The following is a 22,360-nucleotide window of genomic DNA, read 5'->3' on the forward strand; positions in this document are numbered from 1 at the left end:
CGGCCGTTCTTTGTTAAACCGTCATTGTGGAGACGCTACAGAGGCAGGAGGGAAGCACCGGCGGACACCTTGAGCCCGCTGCAGCCCCGGATGCGCCAACGGAGAGCAGCAGGGCTTGTTTTTGAATCGGCAGGTGACAGCAGACGGACACCAGTCGAAACGTCGCCGAGGACTCGGAGACGCGACGGACGCGTTCGTTGTCGGCAGCGCTGCATGTCGCCATGAAGCCAGCGTCGCGTTACCGATGCCCTGCTCTCGTTTCCCAGCAGCCTCCAGCGCGGACCGTCTGAGTTAATCGGTAGGTCGGCAGGTTGACTGTCTGAGTTTTGTCCGTTAACCTGCGCACGCATCGTCCTCTCTGCTATTGCATGGTTCATATTTTAGGCATCTGCGTAACGTTAACGCAGTTTTTCGGTGCACGGGCTTCTGCTTCATACACGCACGAGCGGTGTTTTTAATGAGACCCGAAACAAGCAAATTCAAGTCAAGGAGGCAATGGGCACCGTCTGTGTGGGTCCCCTGTGTTTACCGAGGTATTCCTCAGTTTTAGCGTGTAAGTACCCCTTGAATAAAGATGACTGACTGACTGTTTGCTGCCGCTCACAGGGTAAAGGCAGCCGATCTGCTCGGACTGACAAGTCCTGATATTTCCACCTGGACCCGATGATATGAGAGGCTCCAGGAGGCGGTGATGGAGCTCCAGGAGTTGGGCTGGCTGTGTGTGGTGGGTCTCTTTCTAGCATCCTCGCTCATTGTGCTGGGATGGCTGTTCCAGTACGTGCAGACCGTACTGCGGCTGTGGAGAGCCAGGAAGACCGCCGAGCGGGACCGGGGAGGAACAGCATGGCAGCAGCTCTTCTTCACGCAGTCCCGCCGGAGCCAGCGCGGAGGTGTGTGGGGCTTCCTGATGAAGCTCCGCTCGGGCCTGGATGGAGGACCTGCGACCGAGGCCGGGGTTAAAGGCTTGTTGACCTCTCTGTTCGCCTTCAGGTCCTTCAGGGAGCATTGGCAGAGAACCTGGGTCAAAGCTCTCAACGAGCAAGCCTGCAGGCACGGGGTGAGTTGTTAATTTTAGATCTGTAAGCCACGGATAGGAGGGGGTGTATAGCACAAATCATATTGCAAAGGGGAGCCGATGGCAGTGTGTAGAAGAGCATGCCTAAGGTTACTCCACTAAGCACAGGCATTAATAGTTAAGCAAGGGCAACTGGTGTGCCAATGTGCGCTGGAAGTGTGTGTGGGCAGCGAGTTGGAGGTGTGGGAGTTGGAGTGTCTCTAATCGGTGAGAGGATGGGGGGCAGAGCCTTGCATAACAGCTCTGAATCAATGCACATAAGAGCGGAGAGGCAAGAGCAGTCAGAGTATCCACAGTACGAACACCCACATCTCGTAAAAATAGTCCGAGCCTATCCCAGCCTGTGAGGGGAAATGGATGTGTTCGATCACAGTGGGAGGAGGCAAAATCAGTGCTGTTGCTCAAGACAGGAGAATGGTTGTCTCACCTTTCTTGAGGCTCCTAAGCTTTGTATTGAATATAATACTGTATGTATTAAAGCAAACTTACAACACTACTTCACACATAAATGTAGGATTCAGTGTGGTCAGTACTCCAGGCAAGTTGGTAGTCTTGCACGTGTTAGAGGCTTTGTGTAAGTTTCTAAAGGTCTTTCTCGTTTCAAATAATTCCTTTTAATCTGTGTGAATCAAGGTCTGCTGCACAGTCAGATGTTTCCTATGTGCACAGGAAGAGATGGATCCTCTACCCCCTGCATATAAACTGTCTCTGTGTGTGTTGAGTGAGAGATGAGTTGGCGGGGAGTTTAAAGGGTTCAGATCAATCCGCAGCACTCGATTTTGATTCATAAGGGTCAACTCACCTTGGCGGATTGAAAGCTTCCCCTCAGATGTTCAAGTAAACAATTTGGAGAAATATTCAACGAGCGAGGGTGCAATTGTTGCACACTGGTCACTCTTTTAACACCCACATTAGAAAGAGATCTAACTTTCTCTTCAGTCCATGATCTCAGCCCCCTCAAAAATTACAGCAGGTATCAAAGGACTGAAATTTCATATTCTAATCAACTGATCCTTTAGCCAAGGGCTGTCTGTCTACCAGACTTAAACCAAATGTTTTACTTTTTGAGATACTCTGCTAACAAACAGACAACAGTTAAAATAAAATATGATTTATTTATTTATTTTTTTTTTTTTAAACAAAAAACTGAATCTCACATTGGAGTACTAGTAATAGGACCAGGGGCCATAATTAGCTATTACCATTTATCGATGTTCAGTTGTATTGTATCGTGATGATAGGATCATAATTTATTATCATATTACAAAATTCTTCTGTCCAAATAATCAGTTCACTTCATGTGTGGTTGGCTGTTACTAGCCTTTATGCTAAGCTAAGGTAAGTACCTGCTAGTTTCATATTTAGTGTACAAACATGAGTAGCACTGATCTTTTCATCAAACACTCAGACAGAATTTAAGCAAATATATTTCCCAAAGTATAAAACTGTTGCTTCAAAGTCTGACAGCCGTTGTGTTGGTCTTTAGGACTTAATTAAATATGAAGTGGACAGAGGCTTCTCCGAGAGGGATACATGAAGGGTTGGAAACATTGCTCTGCTGTACTCACTCTAATAAACAGTATGTACACAGTACTATAGTTACAGATACAAAGAGCACAAACTAGAGGAGCACAGAGCTTTGAAGACTGGGCGTGCTTCATGTTCTAAGGTTCATTATGTATTTTCTTTGCATACTACACATACTGTTTGTTTCGGTATGCAGCATTAAGCCAGCGGAACTCCCATCTGTATTCATCAAAGTGTTAAGGAGCCTTGTTTTTGTGCGGGTCATATGAGGTCTCGGCTGTTCTGGGAAACTGCCTCTCTTTAATAGATGGTGGCAAATGGGTGTGTGACAGCTCTGTTATCTTGTAATGGCCTAATTAGTTGAACCAATGTGACCTTTCTTGCTCTCAGTTACCAGGAAACTCCATAACAGTGGACTGAGCCTTGGGTGAACCTTGGAATGTTTAGTGAGAGAAATTAGACAAGGTTGTGTGTTTTGGTATTTTTAAGGAAGTTGCTATGGATATATATATATATATATATATACATTTATTTATTTATTTTTTTTTAAGTAAGAACCTCTTACCTTCAAAATTCTCTGTAGGTTTGATCTATGTGTTTTGTATTATTTATGCTGACTGTGACCTTTTAAACTTATGAAGTGATTTACAAACCCAGGAGACGAACGTGAAAATAGTTGTCATGCTGAAAAAACAAGTATAAACAAAGCTTGTACCCAGCAGTGATATATGATATTTAATGTAGTTTAATGTAAGATAATTCTCCAGCCTGGGTAAATACGTCAGTGAGGAGACAGAAACAAGCTGTCCATGTCTGTCTGTCCATGTGGTGTTCAGTTTGTGAACTGAGCGTGTGAGCCAAAGCTTCCCAAACTCAGTCATCCCAATAAAATATCTGCTCGCCATTGTGTCTGTGTGCAGAGCAATCTGTTACTGTAAATGTGTCCGGGGCGTATGCAAATCACTTGAGACTTTGAACTTGACACTGAGATAACAAATTACGAGCATCTTGTTAAATAGATATACCAAGAGGGCTTAATCTAAGAGCTAGCGTGGCCTAGTGGTTGATCATATTGTCCTTGTCTTGTAACTTAAAGGTCACATGCTTTTTAAAATGAGATGCATCAAATGTGAAAGTATTTGATGAAACTTAACAATGAACACTTACTTTCACATTTGATGAAACTGTAAGTGTTTGTTGTTAAGTTGCAATATGTAGCCAGTCAACTCGGTCCTTTTGTCTGTACTGTTTAGACTCAGATTTGTGACTTGGTTCACCTTATGGTCTGTTTTTTTCACTTCCTCCCTCAAACCCTGACAGGAAAAACCTGCTGTTGGGGTTTGTGGAGATGTAGCAAGTGTTACGTGGCCGCATGCCAAACACTTTGCATTCTTTGCTTTTCACACACAGAAAGCACCTGCCACCTGCCAGGCATGTTGCTGTGGTCACTTCGAAAACAGACACTAGAGCAACTGCCCAGACTATGGTCCCAAAGACTCACGTTCTCCTCTGACTTCCATTTCATCATTATGTTTCTACGTCAGGCAAAACATGAGCTTCCTTGGAGGAGCAAAGCACGATGATGATACGGCTTCAGTGTCATCATGTGGGGATTAGCACGCAAATCCTTTATAGCATTAACCTAAGTACTTCTCCTGCATTTAAGATTGATGCTGACAGAGGTCTTTAAATAATTATGGTGAAATGTATCCAAATAGGGGGCAGGTTGAATGAGCCTGTAAGGAAAAGTTGAAGCAATAAACAGAGCTCAGCAAAACCCTTTCCTCTGCAGCCTCCATTATGTTTGGTCAAGCAATAGGGCGACACTCTGTGAAATCCATCATAATAAAGACTTCTGTGCAGTGCTGCAGGAAATTTGATTCCAAAACCTAAAATCAGTGCAAATATCCATCTGTAACCTCCATTATATATTGGGCTGAATCGATAAGTCCATCGACAGAACATTAATTGGAAACTATTTTTCTAAACAGTTAATTGTTGGAATAATTTTCTGGCAAAAGCTCATTCCAGCTTCCCAAATGTGAGTATTTCCTGTTTTTTTCATCTTATATGATATTAACTAACCAAATATCTTATGGTTTTGAACTGTTGTTCGGACCAAACAAGCAATTTAAAATATGATGCTTCTAGCTCTTGAGAAGTTATTTCGCTTATTTACTTTCTCACCAGCTATGGCCAAGGATAAAAGCAACCTGCCTACCAGCACCTCCGGAGCTCAATATTTTACATGTTATATGTTGTTTGTTTAATTGGTACAAAAGCCAAAGTTTTGTTTTGCAGGGGGTTATGTGCTGGACTATTTTTTTTGGCTGGGAGTGAGGTTGTCAAGTAACCAGCAGAGACTCCAAGAGAGTTGTATCAGTGTCATCTAACTCTCAGCAAGAAAGTGATTTAAGCATTTTTGCCAAAATGTTCAACTATTCTTTGTCGAGAAAATAATTGGCACATTAATTATTGTTTAAAATAATTGTTTGTTGCAGGCTTGATTATATACCTTTTCTTCATCCATAAATGAATAAATGACAATTATGCCATTTTAAAATTGGTTATGGGGTCCAATAAAGGACTCTGGATGTCCCTCAAGTTCAGTTCAGCTATTATACAATAGCCCCATTCACACATGGAACCTGCAACATTCCCAGATTAAGTTCTGCAGGTAAACCAGGGTGGGTTCATCAGTGTGTTCTAGGAGTGGGCTATATGACCATATATACTGTGAGGAGATATAAATTTGTCTGCCTTTGCCATACTGTTTATACATCGTAGCATTAGGCTATTGAAAGTAATGCAGTAGATCAATGAGCAGGACAATTTTATGCTCATACTGGATGTTTATATGATGATTGCTGCAGTGTGATAAAGTACATTTGATTTGTCAGGTATTAAATTCACTTTATTAACCAAAAACTGACATTCCTACATGACCATTATCCATTCACAATTTCCCACTTTTAAAAGATGTATTGTATCTTGATATATTATGTTGTGGATAAAGCATTTTATCCATATCATCCAACCCTAGTGTGTTCTTATATGACCAGGTACTGAAAGATGTAATACTCAAACTGGATCTGTAGCACAGTACCTTGTGTGTGTGTGTGTGTGTGTGTGTTCTTTCTTAACACACCGTTATTTTCGAATGGAAACCAGCTTCCATTTAGTATGACTGACTGACTTGCTCTACATTGAAATTATCACATGTAAGAGAATCATAATAACCTGTTCAATGATTTTGCTCCCAGGAGAACTGTGGATAAAATGTTTCAAAAAGTTTTCCAAGTTTAGCAGTTTGCTGCAGCATATTACGTGGACAATGTTGTCATGATTCACATCTGATGTGGGAAAGAAGCTAATATGATATGCAGACTGGTGTAGCCGGCTGGTTTGGCTTATCACAATGGTTTTTAATACTGAGTCACTTATAAGATCATTGTGAAAAATTATATCCCTTTTAAGGACCTGGGTTTTCTGCTTGAACAACAAATGTTGTGTTTCAGTCACCAGGGCAGAGTATTTTCACTCAGTGAGTACATCTGGTCACAGTAAAATGGATAAACATTATACATATTTCAGTTGCAATCTCAAAAGGAAGGTTTTTCTTTTGTTGTCAGAAATCTTATTGTGGGCATTTGGTTTTCATCGCCAGGTAAAAAAAAAAATTGTCACAAGGCAAAAAGTGCTTAAGGGTCCATTTTTATTTATTGAGCTTTATAAAGCAGGGTTGTGCCTGTGTGTACCCTTTTTTTTTTTTTTTTTTTTTTTTTGCAACAAGGTGCTGTGTGTTTGTTAGCTCTACAGTTACATTGTTGCTGCAGAGGTGTTCAGTTCGGTGTGTATGTGCTCATCAAACAGAGCATTATGTGAGGAGATAAGGCGTATTGACAGTGGCCCATGCAGCCTCTTTCTTAAAAATATTTAATCAAGTGGTTTGGTTTTCTGTCTCTGTCTAAGATATCGGTTAGAGAAGACAACAACCCCAGGGTGAAAAGCAGAGGTCTAGAGCACTGGCCATGTGCTGCAGCTGGGCTCTATAGAGTTTTAAAGATATGTCAAGTCTACCTCTAGTCTAATGTTAATTTATAGGGTTCCTAAGAAGACATCTTAGGAAAAAGAGACAAGTGGATCTTATCAGCAACATAAAAAGCGAACCTAACCAGCACATCAGACTTTTTGGTCTCCCTCCTGCACCTTTTGACAGTAATCACTGATGCAGCTTGTTTCATGACTCACTTGTTTATCCAGAGAAATTGTCTGTCTCCTGAAGTATTACTGCAGGAGTCTCTGGCTATAATCGTGCCCTGGCAGAGTAAACTTGATATGGAGCTATTCAGATGTCTCTGGCTGGATTAGTTTGTGGAGGAGACTTGAAGGACTGGAATGGTTGACGCTGCTCAGACCCGCAGATCATAAAAGCATCGTCAGACTGCGTGTGCATCCACAGCTGACACATGATGTCAAGCCATCGTCACTGGGTGCAGTGGGTGGAAAAGGATGTCTGCTACAGCATACAAGTGTGCATCTGCAGGGAGGGATGCTCTCTGTCCATTCAAGATCTGCAATTATAAAGAACCCGGTGATTAGCTTGAGGCCACTGTATACTTCTTCCCCCTCTGACTTTGTGCTGCCAGTAGATGATTAATGCCCTGTGATTATGTTCAAGTGGATTTCTTCTTAAAGACAGGGGATGTTAAGCACTCAGAACTCATTTGCTATGATAGTACAGGAAACTAACCTTTTTATTCCTCAGTCACAGATTTAAATTCATCAGCCCGTTTTACCGTCATAGTAAAAACAAACGTTTTTAATCAAAATCTTTCTGTGGCAGGAATTGATCTCCAAGGCTGCTCCTTTGACTCAGCATTTAAAATAGAGACACACGAAATGTATTATAATGATTTCTATAAACTATCTATAGAATATACTGTGAAGTAAAGCTACTGTAGATCAGAAATGCTTAAGACGGGAGTCCTTGTAGTCATGTGCCATCTTGGTATGGTTTTATTGTACAGTATTTGACAGATTACATTGAGTAGTTCCATGTATAGCGCATGTAGAGCAGTTCTCAAAACACTGACAAATATCAAATTGAAAATATAAAATCAGTTGAAATTCACATGCCTACTCAATATCAGTTTAAGTCTAGCAAAGCATGATTGATGGCTGATGCATGGATTGTTTAATAGATTTCAACAGTTTATAGAATAAAAGTCATGCTAGCTGCAGTGTGAGGGTAAATGCTAACAGCAGCATGCTAGCATGGTCACAATGACACTGCTAATATGCTGATATATTGCAGGTAATGGTTACCATGTTCACCGTTTTTCTAGTATGTTAGCATTCTAGCATTTTCTTTTTTGTTAGCAATGTTAGTATGTTAACATTGCTAGCAAACATTGCCATCCCTTGAGTTACACTGCTAGCGTGGGTAGCAAAAAACAAGAACCTTTAACGTGTTTTATGTTGACACTTTCAAGTTATCAAACCAGTGTGTTTATGTATGTGGGCTAAAATGTTTCCCTTTCAAACAATTCCAAATCATTGTTAGATGTTTTATCGTTGTCAAAGTACAAAAACCAAAAAACATTTGAAATAGCTTATTCTAAACCACAAAGTTTATGCCCTGTTGTTGCCTGAACCTCAGATACATGCAACTGAAAGAAAAGACAGGGGAGGAAGATGAGGGTCAACAAAAGCCACAGGGAGAGTGTATTTCTGGTTGACCCACACGCTTTTCAGAGGCGTTTGGCCAGTCGGACCCAAAGGGGCTGACGCTGACAAACCTGAAATGACACCATGGATGTCCTCAGGAGCTGTGCCTCTCCAGAAATACCCTCCAATACACACTCAGTTGATCAGCGGTGGTTCACAAGGACAAATCTGTGGTAATGCTGCTAGCATTCCCCTCTCCATGACAAAATGAGCTCTGTAGCCTCTGCCAGGAGGATGCACAACACCACAGTGCCCCAGATGGCTGCCTATGAAGAAAATGGATGCAAAATATCTAAGTAAACTCCCTTTTGAAGGAATAGAAACCCATATATTTATGACCATTTATATATTCTGTGCCTTACCTAAAAGATTGAAATAGTAAATACTTTATTGGAATATTTTCCAGCCTTATATTTTCAGGGACATGGTAGACCTAAATACCGGGTGATGGTTCCACCGTTCTGGGCCAAATGTCCAACCGCATTTACACTTCAAGCATTGTGGGAAACCCAAAAAACATACAATGCTGGAATTTTGGTTCAGCTCAATGAGTGATTATTTATTATATCAGCACCCCCTGGCAGAAACAACAAAGACTGAAAATCTCATGAATCAACCCTCTCTCAGGCGTGCAAGATTTTGATTGACTCATCTTGGCAAGCCTGTGCTGCTGTGTGTCCTAAGGTAATTTGCAAAAATATAAAGTTGTCAGTTTCTTTTTGTCATGGATTAGCATGTTTGACATAAAAACTCAAATCTTTGCTATCACTTTCTTAAATTAAGGTATTGAGGACTTGAGGGTTTTTAGATCTGATACTGGGAGGCATCGGGAGGCCTAGAAGTTAAGACACATACCATATAATTGAACGTTTAATGTCTCAAGTTTGATTCTGGGACCAGGGACCTCTGATGCATGTCAAACTCTACTCTCTCTTCATAATTTTTGTCTATGTCCACTCCCAGCTGTCTAATGAAGGTAACAAATATTTTGTTCTGATCATACAAATTTTTTCTGAATGTATGGATCCCAAAAAAACACTGACATTCAGGAGTATTTGCTCAAAACATTGTACTGACTATAAATTAGCCTAATTACAAAGGTGCTAGCGGTTTTTGACTGCAGTGACACAAACCTTTAGTAATACACATGTAAGAGTGACACACAATAAAAATCCTGTGATTAAGGGGTTATCCTGGAAGCCCCCAATGTGAAATACATCACATATTTGTGCTGCACTTTGGATGTAATGAACGGTTGGGTGACTGAGCAGTTTCAGAGGCTCCAGCCAACCGAAGTAAACACAGACGGTTGTACACTGTAGTCATGTGACTGCAGTGTTGATCCAGGGAACCTACGTAAGCTTGCAGCATCGCAATTGGCTTCCTGCCCTTCTGGCTTGAACACACACACACACACACACACACACACACACACACAGACACAAACAGACACACACAACAAACTTTGTTATATCATCCCCCCGCCTCCACTGTTGTATTTGATAGAGATTGGACTTGGTACTATAGGAACATATGCCCTGACAATAGGGGATTTGTTTTCTCTCACTTGCATCTCCTGAGCCAGTTAAAAGCCATCCAGTCTAACAGATCCTCTGACACACACACACACACACACACACACACACACACACACACACACACACACACACACACAGTGATAGTAGGCCACTAGTATTTTCCATGGTCCTAGTGAATCTTTTCTTACAAGTGAGATGCAAATTCCTCTTGTTAGGAGTGTCTTCCAAGTCCAACCCTCATGCAGAGAAGCCTCCCTTACTGTAAGCAGGACTAAGCATTGACTGATAAAGTCTTCATAATGAATGCTGTTGTGATGTCTGAGCAGCCTGGACCATTCGCGGTTCAATGAAAGAGCATCCAAAAGTGTTTCTGCATTATTGCAAAAGTTCATGTTATAAAATGTATTCCTTACCACCATTTTGGAAAAACATATGTTGTAATGTTTTTTTAGCCAGTATCTTCAGGGACTATTCGTCTGAGTGCACAAATCCAGAGCTGCCTGAGCTTTAAATCACATTTGTGCTTTGCCATGCATTGTAAATACAGTATGCCATCAGTACTGTATGCAAGTGACGGTTCAATCACTCTGAGCAAAGATCAGCAAAGTTCTTTGCTGTCTGATACCAAACATGCCTAAAATTCATGAAATCCCTAGTTAATTTGCGTTTTATTTTAAATAATGCAGCAGCTGTTTCACTTACTAATTGACTAACATCTGTAAGGACTATGACTAACTGTTAACCAGCTTCGTTAAAGGCTTTATCACTGAATTACACAATCTTTTATGTCATCCCAGAGTTTCCCTCCTCTTTCTTTTATTTAATATTTACTACATTTTTTTTCTCTCCTTTTTGTCTCTCCCAGAGCTCCATCCAGATCACTTTTGACAGCAGTCTCCAATTAACTGCTTCTTCTGCAATAGATACAGTGACCTGCACTGACCAGTCGGCACACAGAATGGTCAGTAATCTTTGTGGTCCATGTTCATTGCAGCTGCAACAAACACAGGGATTTACATCTAAAGCTGATATCTTCAGTCAGTCACCCAGTGAATCTTAATTGGAGCAATGCATGACAAAAAATCGTTGACCAAATTTCCTTGTCAAGTGAGATGTAGATGAAGACACATGGATTTTAATAGTCTCAGAGACGGTATGATGGTTTGTCTGTTAGTACTGAGCGAATCTTTCTGTTGAAACAAAACATCTTCAAACATGAATGTTTTGTACCGTTTCAGTATTTTCCTTTGCCAACCTCTTCTTGTTTTACAGGTTTTACACTGTAAATGTTGGGTGGATACAGTGACATTTCCCGTGACTGTCACGCAGCAGTCACCTGCTGCTGTTTCCATGGACACCTATCAGATCACTATAGCACCCATGGTGACAGAGGTACAAAAGCACAACATCTGGATTTTTGCAATTTGCACATTCAAATGTGTAAATTTACACAAAAAATCATACGTAATCCTTCCATCACTGTCATTGTCATTCAATGTAACCTCTGTGTTATTCCAGAAGTGGTATTCCTGCAACAGTATTTATCAAAACTGTTTCCCATAAATCATGTCGCTTCCTGTCTTGGAGGTGATTTTTTTTTTTTTTTTTTTTTCCCTCCCTTACCTCACTGAAGAGGATATTCATGGCAGAAATTATTTTCCATGTGTTAGGGTTAGTGTTTACCCTAACGCTAAAACAGATTTTTTTATTTTACATCGGAATAAAGCATCTTCTACAGTGCACTGAGACAGAATTCAGACCCCAAATATACTAAAAAATAAAAACTGAAATATCACATTGACATAAGTATTCAGACCCTTTGCTATTACAGTTGAAATTTAGCTCAGGTGCCTCCCATTTCTCTAGATCATTTTGAGATGTTTCTAGACCTTGATTGGAGTCCAACTGTGGTAAATTCAATTGAGTGGACGTGATTTGGAAAGGCACACACCTGTCTATATTAGGCCTCACAGCTGAGAATTCATATCAGACCAAAAACCATGTTTAAATACTGTATTCATTTTTTTTTTAAATTACAACATGCTACACATAGATTCCTCACTATATTACTTTGATAATCTATCATAACTGCAAGCCTGTTAACCTGCTCTCTGGCTCTATGCTTAATGGGTTTTCCAACCTCGCTCCCCCTGTCTGTCTCCTTCAGGTGGTGGTGTGTCTGGAAGACGTGGAGGACGAGGGTCTGCTGATGTCCTGGACTCTTTCCAAGCAGCCATCATTTTCTCTGACCGTGACTCCATGCAAGCTGCAGAGACAGGTGAGAACATCTCATATAATACCACGACATTCTTTACAAACTAGAAGGTTGCATACATTTAAGAAAGGAATGAAAGAAAGGAAATAAACATTATGCAAATCTTTCTGAGACTGTGCTCAAGTTTTCTTTCAAATTATGTTCATAAGTCTCAGGCAACATGTAATGTAATGCATGTGAGTCACTTTCTACCCTACTAAACTCACCATGAGTCAAGAAGGAAATGCTTTTCTTGATTGACGTTACATAAATGTGCATGACATTTTATGCCTTTTTTGTCTGAGACAGCAACAAAGTCCATAGGAAAAAACAAATGGCACAAAAAAATAGTTTTAACTACTGAAGACAACACCCATGGATACTTACTGGATCTGAAGACAATGATATCCCAGCAGTCTCTACAAGTCTAACTTGTTCGGGGGATTGGTTCAATCCCCCAAAAGTGCAAAGCCTTTTGAACAAATGAAATCGGTTTTTAGATTAAAGCAACAGTAAACAATCCCATTCTGTGTTCTTTGTGGATATTATTAGAAGTAAGATGATATCAGGCATAAAAATGTATTAAAGGTTTCTATCTGTTTCAGTTTGCTGACCCCCTTGCTACAACACATACTGGTTTGTCATCAGAGAGTAAACACTTGCTTCTTTTCCTTTTCAGGACACTGAGGCAGACCTGGGCATGATTAAGGGGCTGATAGAGGACACTCTGTTCAGCACTCAGCCAGCCATGGTCCTCAATCTCAAGACTTGTGCTTCCAGTCCTTTGGTGAGAAATGGGTGGTTTTTTCTTTCGCATACTTCGCAGCAATAAGACAAACTATCTAGGACTTGTTTTCTGACATAAATAAATTGCTATGACTGGATGCTGTATGATAGATCACATGTTTAAACTGGTTTTGCTATTCAGATCTGCCCCCTTTTTCTCAACATTCCCAGGCCCCCATGCACCATCCGTCAGTGGGATTGAACTCTGTATCCCAGAGTGTCTTGATGCGACGACTACAGCTCCAGCAGCTCAGGGCGACCTTAAGTAAAGGTCAGATATATTCCCTCGACGTCCGATCATTTCCATCTAAGTTCCTGTTGATGGCTGAGGTCTCACTGTGTCGCTGCGTTTGCAGGTCAGTGGTCTAGATCAGAGGAGCTGTGCTGTGTCCTGAGCCTGGACCAACCCTTCACAGAGAGGACAACCCGCTTCCTGTCTGTGCCCAGCAACCCCAACACCCCGTTGGAATGGAGTGAAGAAATTACTCTGTAAGAAGGCATCTGTGATGTCAAGCTGCTGATGATGTATTGTGATTGTGTACATTCATGCCAAAATTAAAGCAAAAACTAGCCTGAGGGAAAAAGGCACATTATTCGAACTAATGTAGTTTTGCACAGTGGGGTTTCACTTAAATTCTAACACAGCTGCTTTCTCACTCTTGAAGGGAGCTGGGCCAAGAAACCAAAGAGCTGAGAGTAAGGCTTCGGGAGCGGAATGGCAAAAGGGAACGTAAGCCATTGCTCGATAGCAATCTACTTTTGGCTGCTGTTCAGAAACCTGATCAGCAGGAATGTTTAGACGACTTAAGGGAAATCATCAATGCTTAAAATGCACCACTTGCAGGCTCACTTTAATGATCTTTTTGAGCGTTTTAGGATGTATAAAATGCTGTTTCTACAAATATGTTAAGACTTTCTTTTTGTTGGGTAGAATTCCTGCCTGGTCAGGCCTCCATCGCCTTGGACCTCCAGTGCAAGGTTCCCACTGGACAACACATACTGTCAATAAGCCCCGGCCACGGCTTGGCACCAAACGCTACTGTCACAGCAGAAGTGAGTGACAAGATGCAAAGCATTACTGCAAAAATTATAGAAATCTGTTTCAAAGCCATTCTCATGCTTTGAAGTGAACAGTTAACACCACAGTTTTCCATCTAACATCAAGCAAGCTGGAATGAAAAATTCTCAACAAAAGAAGAGGGAGTGTCGTATAACAGCTGATACAGCCCATTGTCATGCTTGTGATGGCTGTCACAGATCTCTTCTGGCCTTTTCAGCAGCTAACTTGTCGCCTTTTTTGCAATCTACATATTTCTTAAGAGAGCATGGACATCTGTTTTTTCTCTGTAGGGTAAGATTTCATGTTGGTACATTATGTGTTGTCGTCTAACAAAAGCGGCAAAAATAACCTACAGGAGACAAGGTAACATCTGTACCACTCCTGCATCCTGTTGTACCTATTGATTAGTCATCTAAAATTGCCCCCTGCAGGTGAAAATGTCAGTTTAAATGTAGTACAAAGTACAAAGCCCCATTAAATGTGGGAGTATCTGAATCCATTTGTTTGGGTCTTCCAGCTGCTGTATTTGGAAACAGAGGAGCCTCGCAGCGACCACAATGCTTTGTCACTTCGTTCCTCAGTCACCCCCACGAAGAAGGTTGACGTGGACCGTACCATCATGCCGGATGGAACCATCATCACCACTGTCACGACCGTCCAGTCTCGACTTAAACTGGATCGCAGTCCAGGTAAATTTACAACAATTATTGTTTCAGGCTAGGTGCACAATGTGAGATAAAAGAAGGCTGTGATAATATTAACGATATGATAAAGTGGTTGTGATGCCTTTCAGGTGATTCCCCTTTGCGCTCAACATCCAAAGTGGAGGTGACCGAGAAGAAACCCACCATCCTGTCTGATGGCAGAGGCAGCCCCAGCCCCAATCCCAGCAGTGAGTGCTAGAGTGTGAAAGGCCAGACATTGTTTTACATAACAGATGCAAAGTAGGATAAGCAACAAGCATTAGTGTAACATGAGATGAGAGAAATGCACGTTTCAGTATGCGTCATGCGCTCGCTCTGCAGGTACTCCTGTTCAAAAACCTTAGACATTAACAACAGGTGTACACAGGGAGGTAAAAGAAAATCTGAAACACAATAGAAAATGTTAGACAACTTCAACCATATGTATCTAATTTTTCTTGGACATTAAAAGGCTGCTCTTTTTAGTTTTGATAGAGTAGTCTTCAGATAAACCATACATTTTCAAATTGGCATGTACATTTTTGAAAAACAGTATATCACAGTTCACTAGTATAGTTCTTATTTACATATTTATGTTCTTGTTGCTCAGAGAGCAGCCGCCTCTCTAATGGCCTGGATCCTGTTGCAGAGACGGCCATTCGCCAGCTGACAGAGTCCGCCTCCAAAGTAGCACGGAAGACACCAACAAAAAGGAGCACACTGATCATCTCGGGCGTGTCCAAGGTCAGAGAATGGAAACTGTGTCAAATGTAGTGGCTTATAGCATTTGTGCCATCACTGGTAAAACAAAAGGGAAAAAAAGTAATGAGCCATTCTTTACTTTTTTAGATATACAGTACAGTGTGTTTTTATTAGTGTGTATATTCAATTATTTTCAGTATTTGTGCACTTATCATTGGGATGTCAATTACCTGCACAGCTTTTTTTTTTGGTAAATGAAAATATTTCAACTTGGTTTTGTTTTTACCAAACTTCACTCTGAGTACATAAGTCATTAATGAACGAAACCTATTTTTAAGGAATCTAAAATACGATGACATAGAAACAGGCAAAATGAGTTGGATCTAAATTTAGTCCAGCCGCCAACCCCCTATTGGACCACATAATAGCAGAACGAGAGTCCTCCGACCTGATTTTTGCCTGAAAGCCTGTAGAAATGTATGCCAGAGGCTATGCTTGAAACCTGAGACAAAAATTCACTGAAATGTGAGGGTGTCATCATGTTGAAAGTGTAAAAATGCTGATGAAGTGCGTATTTTAAAATAATGGTCATAACATTGTGTTCATCCTAAGAAGCATTTTTAGGTTAAGATTCCATTAAGTTGTTACACATTTCCATCACTCCTCATGTGTCCTTTATTAATTGTGCTAACATTTTAAGGACATAAATTGATGCAGTATATAACACACAACAGGTTCCACTCTCAGAGGATGACTGTGCATTATCGAGCGGCTACGCTGCAGCCATGGACGCAGCCATGCATGGCAACCATTTCGGGGCGGGGCATCACCAGGACCCAGATGAAACCACACCCTCCGATGTGTCGGAGCGTCCGTCTGTGGACGATGTGGAATCAGATACTGGTTCGACTGGTGCCTTGGAAACCCGTAGCCTCAAGGACCACAAAGGTAACACTGTTGTCATGGTTATTAATTTGGTCTTTGCCCTAAAATCATCAAAAGTAGAGGTTCAGTTCCCGCCAAGACTGTTCAGTAATCCCTTGCTAATTGTAAACATAATATTCATTCATTCAGATATTGTCTTTGCAAACTGATTGAATGTTGCCCCCTCTCTGGAAATTGGGCATATACTAAAAAATAGATTCTTTTTGTCCATTTTTTAAAAAAAAAGGTTTTTGTTTTCATTTACATAAGTCACTGCTATTTTATCAAATACTACAGTACATTTCACATATAAACAAATGTTTTATAGCCTTACATGCCGTCAGAATTTCAATTAAGCAATAACTGATTTACATGCCATACAACACAACTGATTGTAAAGTCCTGCTGCTGCCCTCTGCAGGCCATGCTGCAGCATACAACCCACCCAGATGAAAGTGGTTATGAATGGATCAGTACTAGATTCAATTTGAATATCAATTTGATGGGGGAGCTGTCTCATGAAATCAGGGAATTAATTCATAAATAGTAGTTGGGTGATTGGTTAGTGTTGTTCAACAAGGTCCCAATATTCCTGCTGTCCATCTGCTTCCTACAGTGGGCTTTCTGCAGAGCGGGACAAAGCTGTTGTTCCGCAGAAGACATCGACAGAAGGAGTCCTGTCTTAGCCAATCCCATGAAGACATCTCCAACATGGGCAATAACTTCACTACTGCTGCAACCAGCAGCCGCACCAAGTCTGGCAGCTTCTCCCGGCGTCTCATCAAACGCTTCTCTTTCCGCTCATCAGGCAAATCAAAAGGAAAAGGCACTGCTACCAACGGAGGAGCGAGCTCATTGGATAACTGATTATCACTATTACGGTAGGACATGGGTCATCCTGAGTTATCAGGATTGTTCTAAAGCCTCTGTTGGTACAGTCAGAAGAACAACTAAACCTTGAGTCTGGTCTATGACAGGTTGAACACCCCAGGTGGGTTATCACCTGTACATCATGAAAGGAGGATTCCTCTGGGAGGGCTTCCCTCTGGAGAGAAATTTATTGCACCTTTGGGACAGAAGTCATGTTCAATCACATCACTGAGGTTTAAATGTGATTATGAAATCTATTTCTTTTCAAGGAAAAATCTGCTGCTCAGTGAGGAGAAGGGAATAACTACAATGAAATGCTGTGTGCTCTGTTTGAACACAAACTGTTTTATTGTGACAGATGGTGGAAATGCTCTTAAACTATAATGATATAAAATGCCAGTATAACATTATTGGTTGCACTTTGGACTTTAAAGTTGTGTTGTTTTTTTTTGTTTGTTTGGTTTTTTTTTTAAAAACAGCACATGTAAAGTTCCTGGGTTGTATAAAGGTCATTAATTATTATGTGGTTCTCATGAAACAAGTGCTATTTATTTTACTCCCAAAAGACCAAGTCATCATAGTTGCATTATAATGTAAAATAGAGACATTGTTGTGTTTTTCCATGCAACTGTAATTTTAAACACAAATTTTATGTGAGTTAACAAGAATCAGTCTTAATCTAGCTGTAATGTCCATTCATAATTGCTTATACATTGGTTTTAGAATGTTGTTCAATGTTGTATCTTATATAAGAAGCAGAAAAGATAATATATTTATTGTACGTTTTTTATTTTATAAAAAGGTACTTTTCTCTGGAATTTCATTTTAAGCTTGTAACTGCTTTTCAGTTTTCTTTTGAAATTTTAGCCAGTCAGGATCTCTAGAAGACTCTTCAGGCTGGGAAATGAGTTTAAACTTTTTTCCGACAGTATTCTGTCAGGAAAAAACAAACTGGAAAAAAAAAAACACGATCAGGTCCTTCCCTCCTTCATCTCCTATTGACTCCAGTAAGTGATAAGTGGATCTAAGCACATTATAAATTTTTCAGTTGATGCTCATATGGACATTTTATTATTGCAATAACTATCATTACTGTGCAGCAAGATTGCATACGGTATATTATGTCTAACTCTGAAATGATCAGCTCATAACCATCATCTAAACATAGCAAAACCTACCCTTTAACATTTAGAAGCATTATCATACTGTATTTCTTTTTAAACAATTTAAATTTTCACATGACTGACAATATAGCAACAATGCCGCAGTTTTAAGAGGTCTCAAGAATGTCACAGTTGAGGACAAAGTGATGGGTGAAGTGGACACACTCAGGGCTAGAAATGAAATTGCTACTAGCAACTTGAGATATGAGGAAACCCGCTGCACCCTTCAAAGGCAAACAGAACTGGTATGTAAAAATGTACATCAATTTTTGGCTATTTTTGTTTTGTCAGAAAAATCTTAACTGACTGCATTATTTATGGGACTTGAGAACAACCAAATTAAATTATTTTGATTTACTTTTCATGTTTATTTGCATCAATAAAAGATTAGCTGTCAAAGGGACTCTAAAGGACATGTTCCATGTGCTTTACAAAATTACAACCAATTCAAAATGCTGAAGAAACAAAGCCACTTCATTGTCTAAAGGCACATTACATATTATGTGGCTGGAATGTGAAACAGGAAGTGGCTGCAAAATTTAAGATGTTTGATTTCTGCTGTTATATTTAAAATGTTTAATTTATTGCAAATAAATTATTTTTGAAGCTCACTTAGTCTGTACCTGACTGGATTACTTTAAGCTGTTTTTTGTGGGGGTTTTTTTAAGTTACTATTTTAGGGGGTGTCATGCATTTTTCAGTCACCCTAAGCCCCCCTTTTTTTTTAAAGTGTAAATATAAAATTGAGCCTGTGTAAAGCTAATTTAAAATGTCATTGTCTAAAAGGCAGTAAAATTACTTTTGAAACTTCAGTTCCTGCTGTTAATTTCATACAAGGTCATGAGTGTATCCTCTTGTGTGGCTCATCATTCTCACAGGCCGAGATGTACAAAAGGTTTAAATGATTTAACAGATTCGAGCTTTACCGATAAACTTAAATGCACCTTCAATGTTCATAAATTCTGTATTACTGATTACTTTCACTGCAGAATTTTTATAAACGCGCCAAAAACTTCGAAGCTGGAGGGAAGATGTTGGATTGGTTTTCTATGTACGCCTCTTTTACGTATGACCCTTTCACAGCCAGCAGGGAGAACAACAGCCAATCGCCTTTGTTTCTTTTGTAGGGCCGATCGTGATTGGTTTGAGACCAGAACATTTACACCAATAGTCACCGACTTCCTCTTCCCTTTGACCTCTCAAAGCCAATCATACTTTGCAGTTTTCAATCCAAACGTCAATCGCGTATAAGGGCGGGACAAAGCGTGGGATTTATACCCTGTTTGTGTGGCCGCAGACCTACCATTGCAGAATTCCATTTTGGACGAGCATCGTAACAAGCGACAATGTCTGGAAGAGGTAAAACCGGCGCTAAGGCCCGCGCTAAGGCCAAGACCCGCAGCTCCCGCGCCGGTCTGCAGTTCCCCGTCGGCCGTGTCCACCGTCTCCTCCGTAAGGGCAACTACGCTGAGAGAGTGGGCGCCGGGGCCCCCGTGTACCTGGCTGCTGTGCTGGAGTACCTCACCGCTGAGATCCTGGAGCTGGCCGGTAACGCCGCCAGGGACAACAAGAAGACCCGTATCATCCCTCGTCACCTCCAGCTGGCTGTCCGCAACGACGAGGAGTTGAACAAACTGCTCGGCGGCGTCACCATCGCCCAGGGCGGCGTCTTGCCCAACATACAGGCCGTCCTGCTGCCCAAGAAGACCGGCCAGTCTGCACCGAGCTCCGGCAAGGCGGGAAAGAAGGCCTCCTCTCAGTCTCAGGAGTATTAGCTTGCAGGCTAATAACTTTCAACCCAAAGGCCCTTTTAAGGGCCCCCCACTCCTCATTGAAAGAGCAACTTCTGTTTAATCGCTGTCTTGTCGCACTTTTCGCATGTTTTTTTTTTTTTTTTTTTAATTTAATAAACGCTTGTTTTGTAAAGGTGGTCGTTACCATTTGTTTTGACGTAAGGTGAAGCTATCTGCTAATTTTATGAAGTTTTCCTGCCACTAACCGGTGAGTTTGTGTGTAGCTGACTGGCCTCGATGGGCCCCAACTCCCTGATTATTTCTTTTCAATGCAAGTTTTAGGTTCCTAGTACAATTGTGTTAGCTGTACACTAACGTTATGCACTGCAGCTGCTCAGTCAGCAGGCCACTAAATTTCTAGGGGAAAATCATGCCTCCACTTACCAACAAGCAGGGCTAGTTCATAGGCTAAATCCCGCAGCACAAACTGTAGGTTGATGCTCATGTGGTTCCTTCTAGCGTGACTATGCACTTTTGTGCAAGCTGGGTTTAAGTGCCTCTGTCTCATTTTAGAAATGATGTGAACAAATCCTACGATACATGGCTTTTTAAACAGAAGTGCAAATTCTAAACTGAAAGCATAGTAAGAGTTTAGGCTCCTGCGTTAGGTATAGTCCCTATTCACACTTGATTGTCTGCTCTATTTAGTGCACCTGGCTAAAACTAAACATCTAATCCAACAAATTCTGCCTTCAAAAGGGTCATAATGTTCAGGTTTTGTTGAAACTGTAAGAGGTTTTTGTCATTTTTGAGCCCTTGGTGGTGGTGTGTTTTTTTTTGGTCCACCCTATTAATGTCGGTGTACAGAGGCACCACAATCTACAGCCTCCAAAATTACCATTATGTTGAATCAATGCTCCTATACAACAGCTCCAACAAAGAATGAAACATAACCCCTGTGAGTAAGATTTATTGAAGGGCTGTTGTATTCAACTGCATTACTTTTAGGTAGATGGACCAGAGACAGTGAAAACTAAGCATATGTTCATGTATAAACCCATTTCCAGAGCTCAGGCAGGTCGTTTCGTACACCCTCTCTGGGGTTTCAATGGTTAAAACGGTTGCCTTCAGGTAAAAATGCCCTGAATATTGTGTTTGTGCATCTGTGTGGTTAAAGCCTGCATAGCACAATAACGGTCCTTCCTGCTTGAGGCTCCAGGTGTTTGCCTGTTACATGTGATGAAACACACAACTGCCAGTTTACCAGCATGAGCACAGTGACATCTGATCAAGTACACGTCATTGTGAAGGAACATAACTTTGTTAATCCAAAATTACTCCCTCAAATTACATATTCCATCATCCATATGTGTAGGATATGTGCTAGAAATCAGGCAGTACAGAATCTCTTTAAGGAAGAACTGTTCTGTGATGACTCGAAGGCCATCAGCCTATAGCAGCATAGTTCTAGTACATCATGAGAGTCATTTCTGGTAGTGCAGTAAGATTGCCGTACGTTACCATTTGCTACTTTCTTTAAAAAAAAAAAAAATGTAACTTACAGTTAGCTCTCATAATGTAGAATGTGAATTAGTGTTGTACAGAAACTTAGGTTAAAGTGTTTTGTCCAGTCTGAAAGGGACGTGGTCTAATTATACAAGGATGAGGACAAACCCCAAAACCTCAGCTGGCCAAATAAAACCTATGCTGAAAAGAAAAATCTGTCCCCCATACAAGCCACATGTCAGTATTGCACACTAGGTTGCATAAAAGAAAGTAATGGCTTCTGACACCTTGCCAGGCAGCTACACGGTTCTGTGATTGGACTCCATACACATCCACGCGTCGCAAATGTTACTGATTCAGCATGCTGGGAAAAGGCAGTGGAACAGCAATACTGAGGTGGTTTCGGATAGATCCACCCTTCATCGCAAGAATCCATTGTTTCTGCAAAATACCTGATTCGATACAGTTTTTCCTTAGGGATGTCCTTATTATAGAACAAATATAGTTTATTTTATATCACAATCATAGCATGTAGTAGACACAACACATCAGAAAATGTAACATGTCAGAGCACTCAGAGTGGTCATGATGGTGGCAGTGCAATTCACTGACTTTGCCACCAGGTGTCAGGAGTTTCATGTCTGAAAAGTCTGGGATATTTGTGCTTTTGCCCCATGTATGTTTCCATTTAATAACAATCGAAGACAGTTCACTGCACATATTGTTCCAACAGATGTTCAACTCATGCAATCTTGCCATACTCCCAAGAAGAGATTGTCGAAAAGGTTTCCTGCTGGAAATGAAAGACT

General features: G+C 40.9%; 3 protein-coding genes and 1 long non-coding RNA gene across 5 annotated transcripts in view; 3 read left to right on the top strand and 1 right to left on the bottom strand.

The window, feature by feature from the left end:
• Positions 1–7: 7 nt before the first annotated feature.
• On the top strand, positions 8–18,911 carry c2cd2l (c2cd2 like). Of its 2 annotated transcripts, none has more exons than XM_040150075.1 (15): positions 8–298; positions 607–1,057; positions 10,736–10,831; positions 11,143–11,262; positions 12,038–12,148; positions 12,804–12,911; positions 13,082–13,181; positions 13,267–13,399; positions 13,576–13,640; positions 13,842–13,963; positions 14,488–14,659; positions 14,764–14,862; positions 15,264–15,397; positions 16,090–16,303; positions 16,896–18,911. In XM_040150075.1, exons 2-15 carry the CDS (start codon positions 692–694, stop codon positions 17,144–17,146), a joined length of 2,091 nt encoding a protein of 696 aa, XP_040006009.1. In that variant the 5' UTR covers positions 8–298; positions 607–691; the 3' UTR covers positions 17,147–18,911. The 2 variants fall into 2 exon arrangements, with proteins under 2 accessions (XP_040006009.1, XP_040006010.1); XM_040150076.1 differs by having other exon boundaries at positions 15,303–15,397.
• LOC120802356 lies at positions 7,659–20,797 on the bottom strand. The gene is made up of 4 exons (XR_005709223.1): positions 20,490–20,797; positions 15,241–15,451; positions 12,011–12,136; positions 7,659–8,598 (listed from the first exon to the last, which is right to left on the bottom strand). It is a non-coding gene; the product is annotated as an uncharacterized LOC120802356 (long non-coding RNA).
• On the top strand, positions 19,542–20,190 carry LOC120802355 (histone H2AX). Its single transcript, XM_040150082.1, has one exon. The coding sequence runs from the start codon at positions 19,659–19,661 to the stop codon at positions 20,085–20,087; it is 429 nt and encodes a 142-aa protein (XP_040006016.1). The 5' UTR covers positions 19,542–19,658; the 3' UTR covers positions 20,088–20,190.
• phldb1a (pleckstrin homology-like domain, family B, member 1a) overlaps positions 20,240–22,360 on the top strand; it is a 34,637-nt gene continuing 32,516 nt past the window's right edge. The window contains exon 1 of the mRNA XM_040150069.1: positions 20,240–20,313. The gene's annotated coding sequence lies outside the window, so the exon portion shown is untranslated. The remainder of the gene's footprint in view (positions 20,314–22,360) is intronic.

This window comes from Xiphias gladius, chromosome 17, assembly GCF_016859285.1.
Source record: "Xiphias gladius isolate SHS-SW01 ecotype Sanya breed wild chromosome 17, ASM1685928v1, whole genome shotgun sequence".
Lineage (NCBI taxonomy): Eukaryota > Metazoa > Chordata > Actinopteri > Istiophoriformes > Xiphiidae > Xiphias > Xiphias gladius.

What these genes read in the sequence shown, in the direction of transcription:
- c2cd2l (XM_040150075.1), top strand. Translation starts at nt 692, where the DNA reads ATGGAGCTCCAGGAGTTGGGCTGGCTGTGTGTGGTGGGTCTCTTTCTA. An exon ending in ACCAGTCGGCACACAGAATG is followed by an intron (nt 10,832 to 11,142) that starts GTCAGTAATCTT and finishes CTTGTTTTACAG; the next exon opens with GTTTTACACTGTAAATGTTG. An exon ending in CCCCAGCCCCAATCCCAGCA is followed by an intron (nt 14,863 to 15,263) that starts GTGAGTGCTAGA and finishes CTTGTTGCTCAG; the next exon opens with AGAGCAGCCGCCTCTCTAAT.
- LOC120802355 (XM_040150082.1), top strand. Translation starts at nt 19,659, where the DNA reads ATGTCTGGAAGAGGTAAAACCGGCGCTAAGGCCCGCGCTAAGGCCAAG.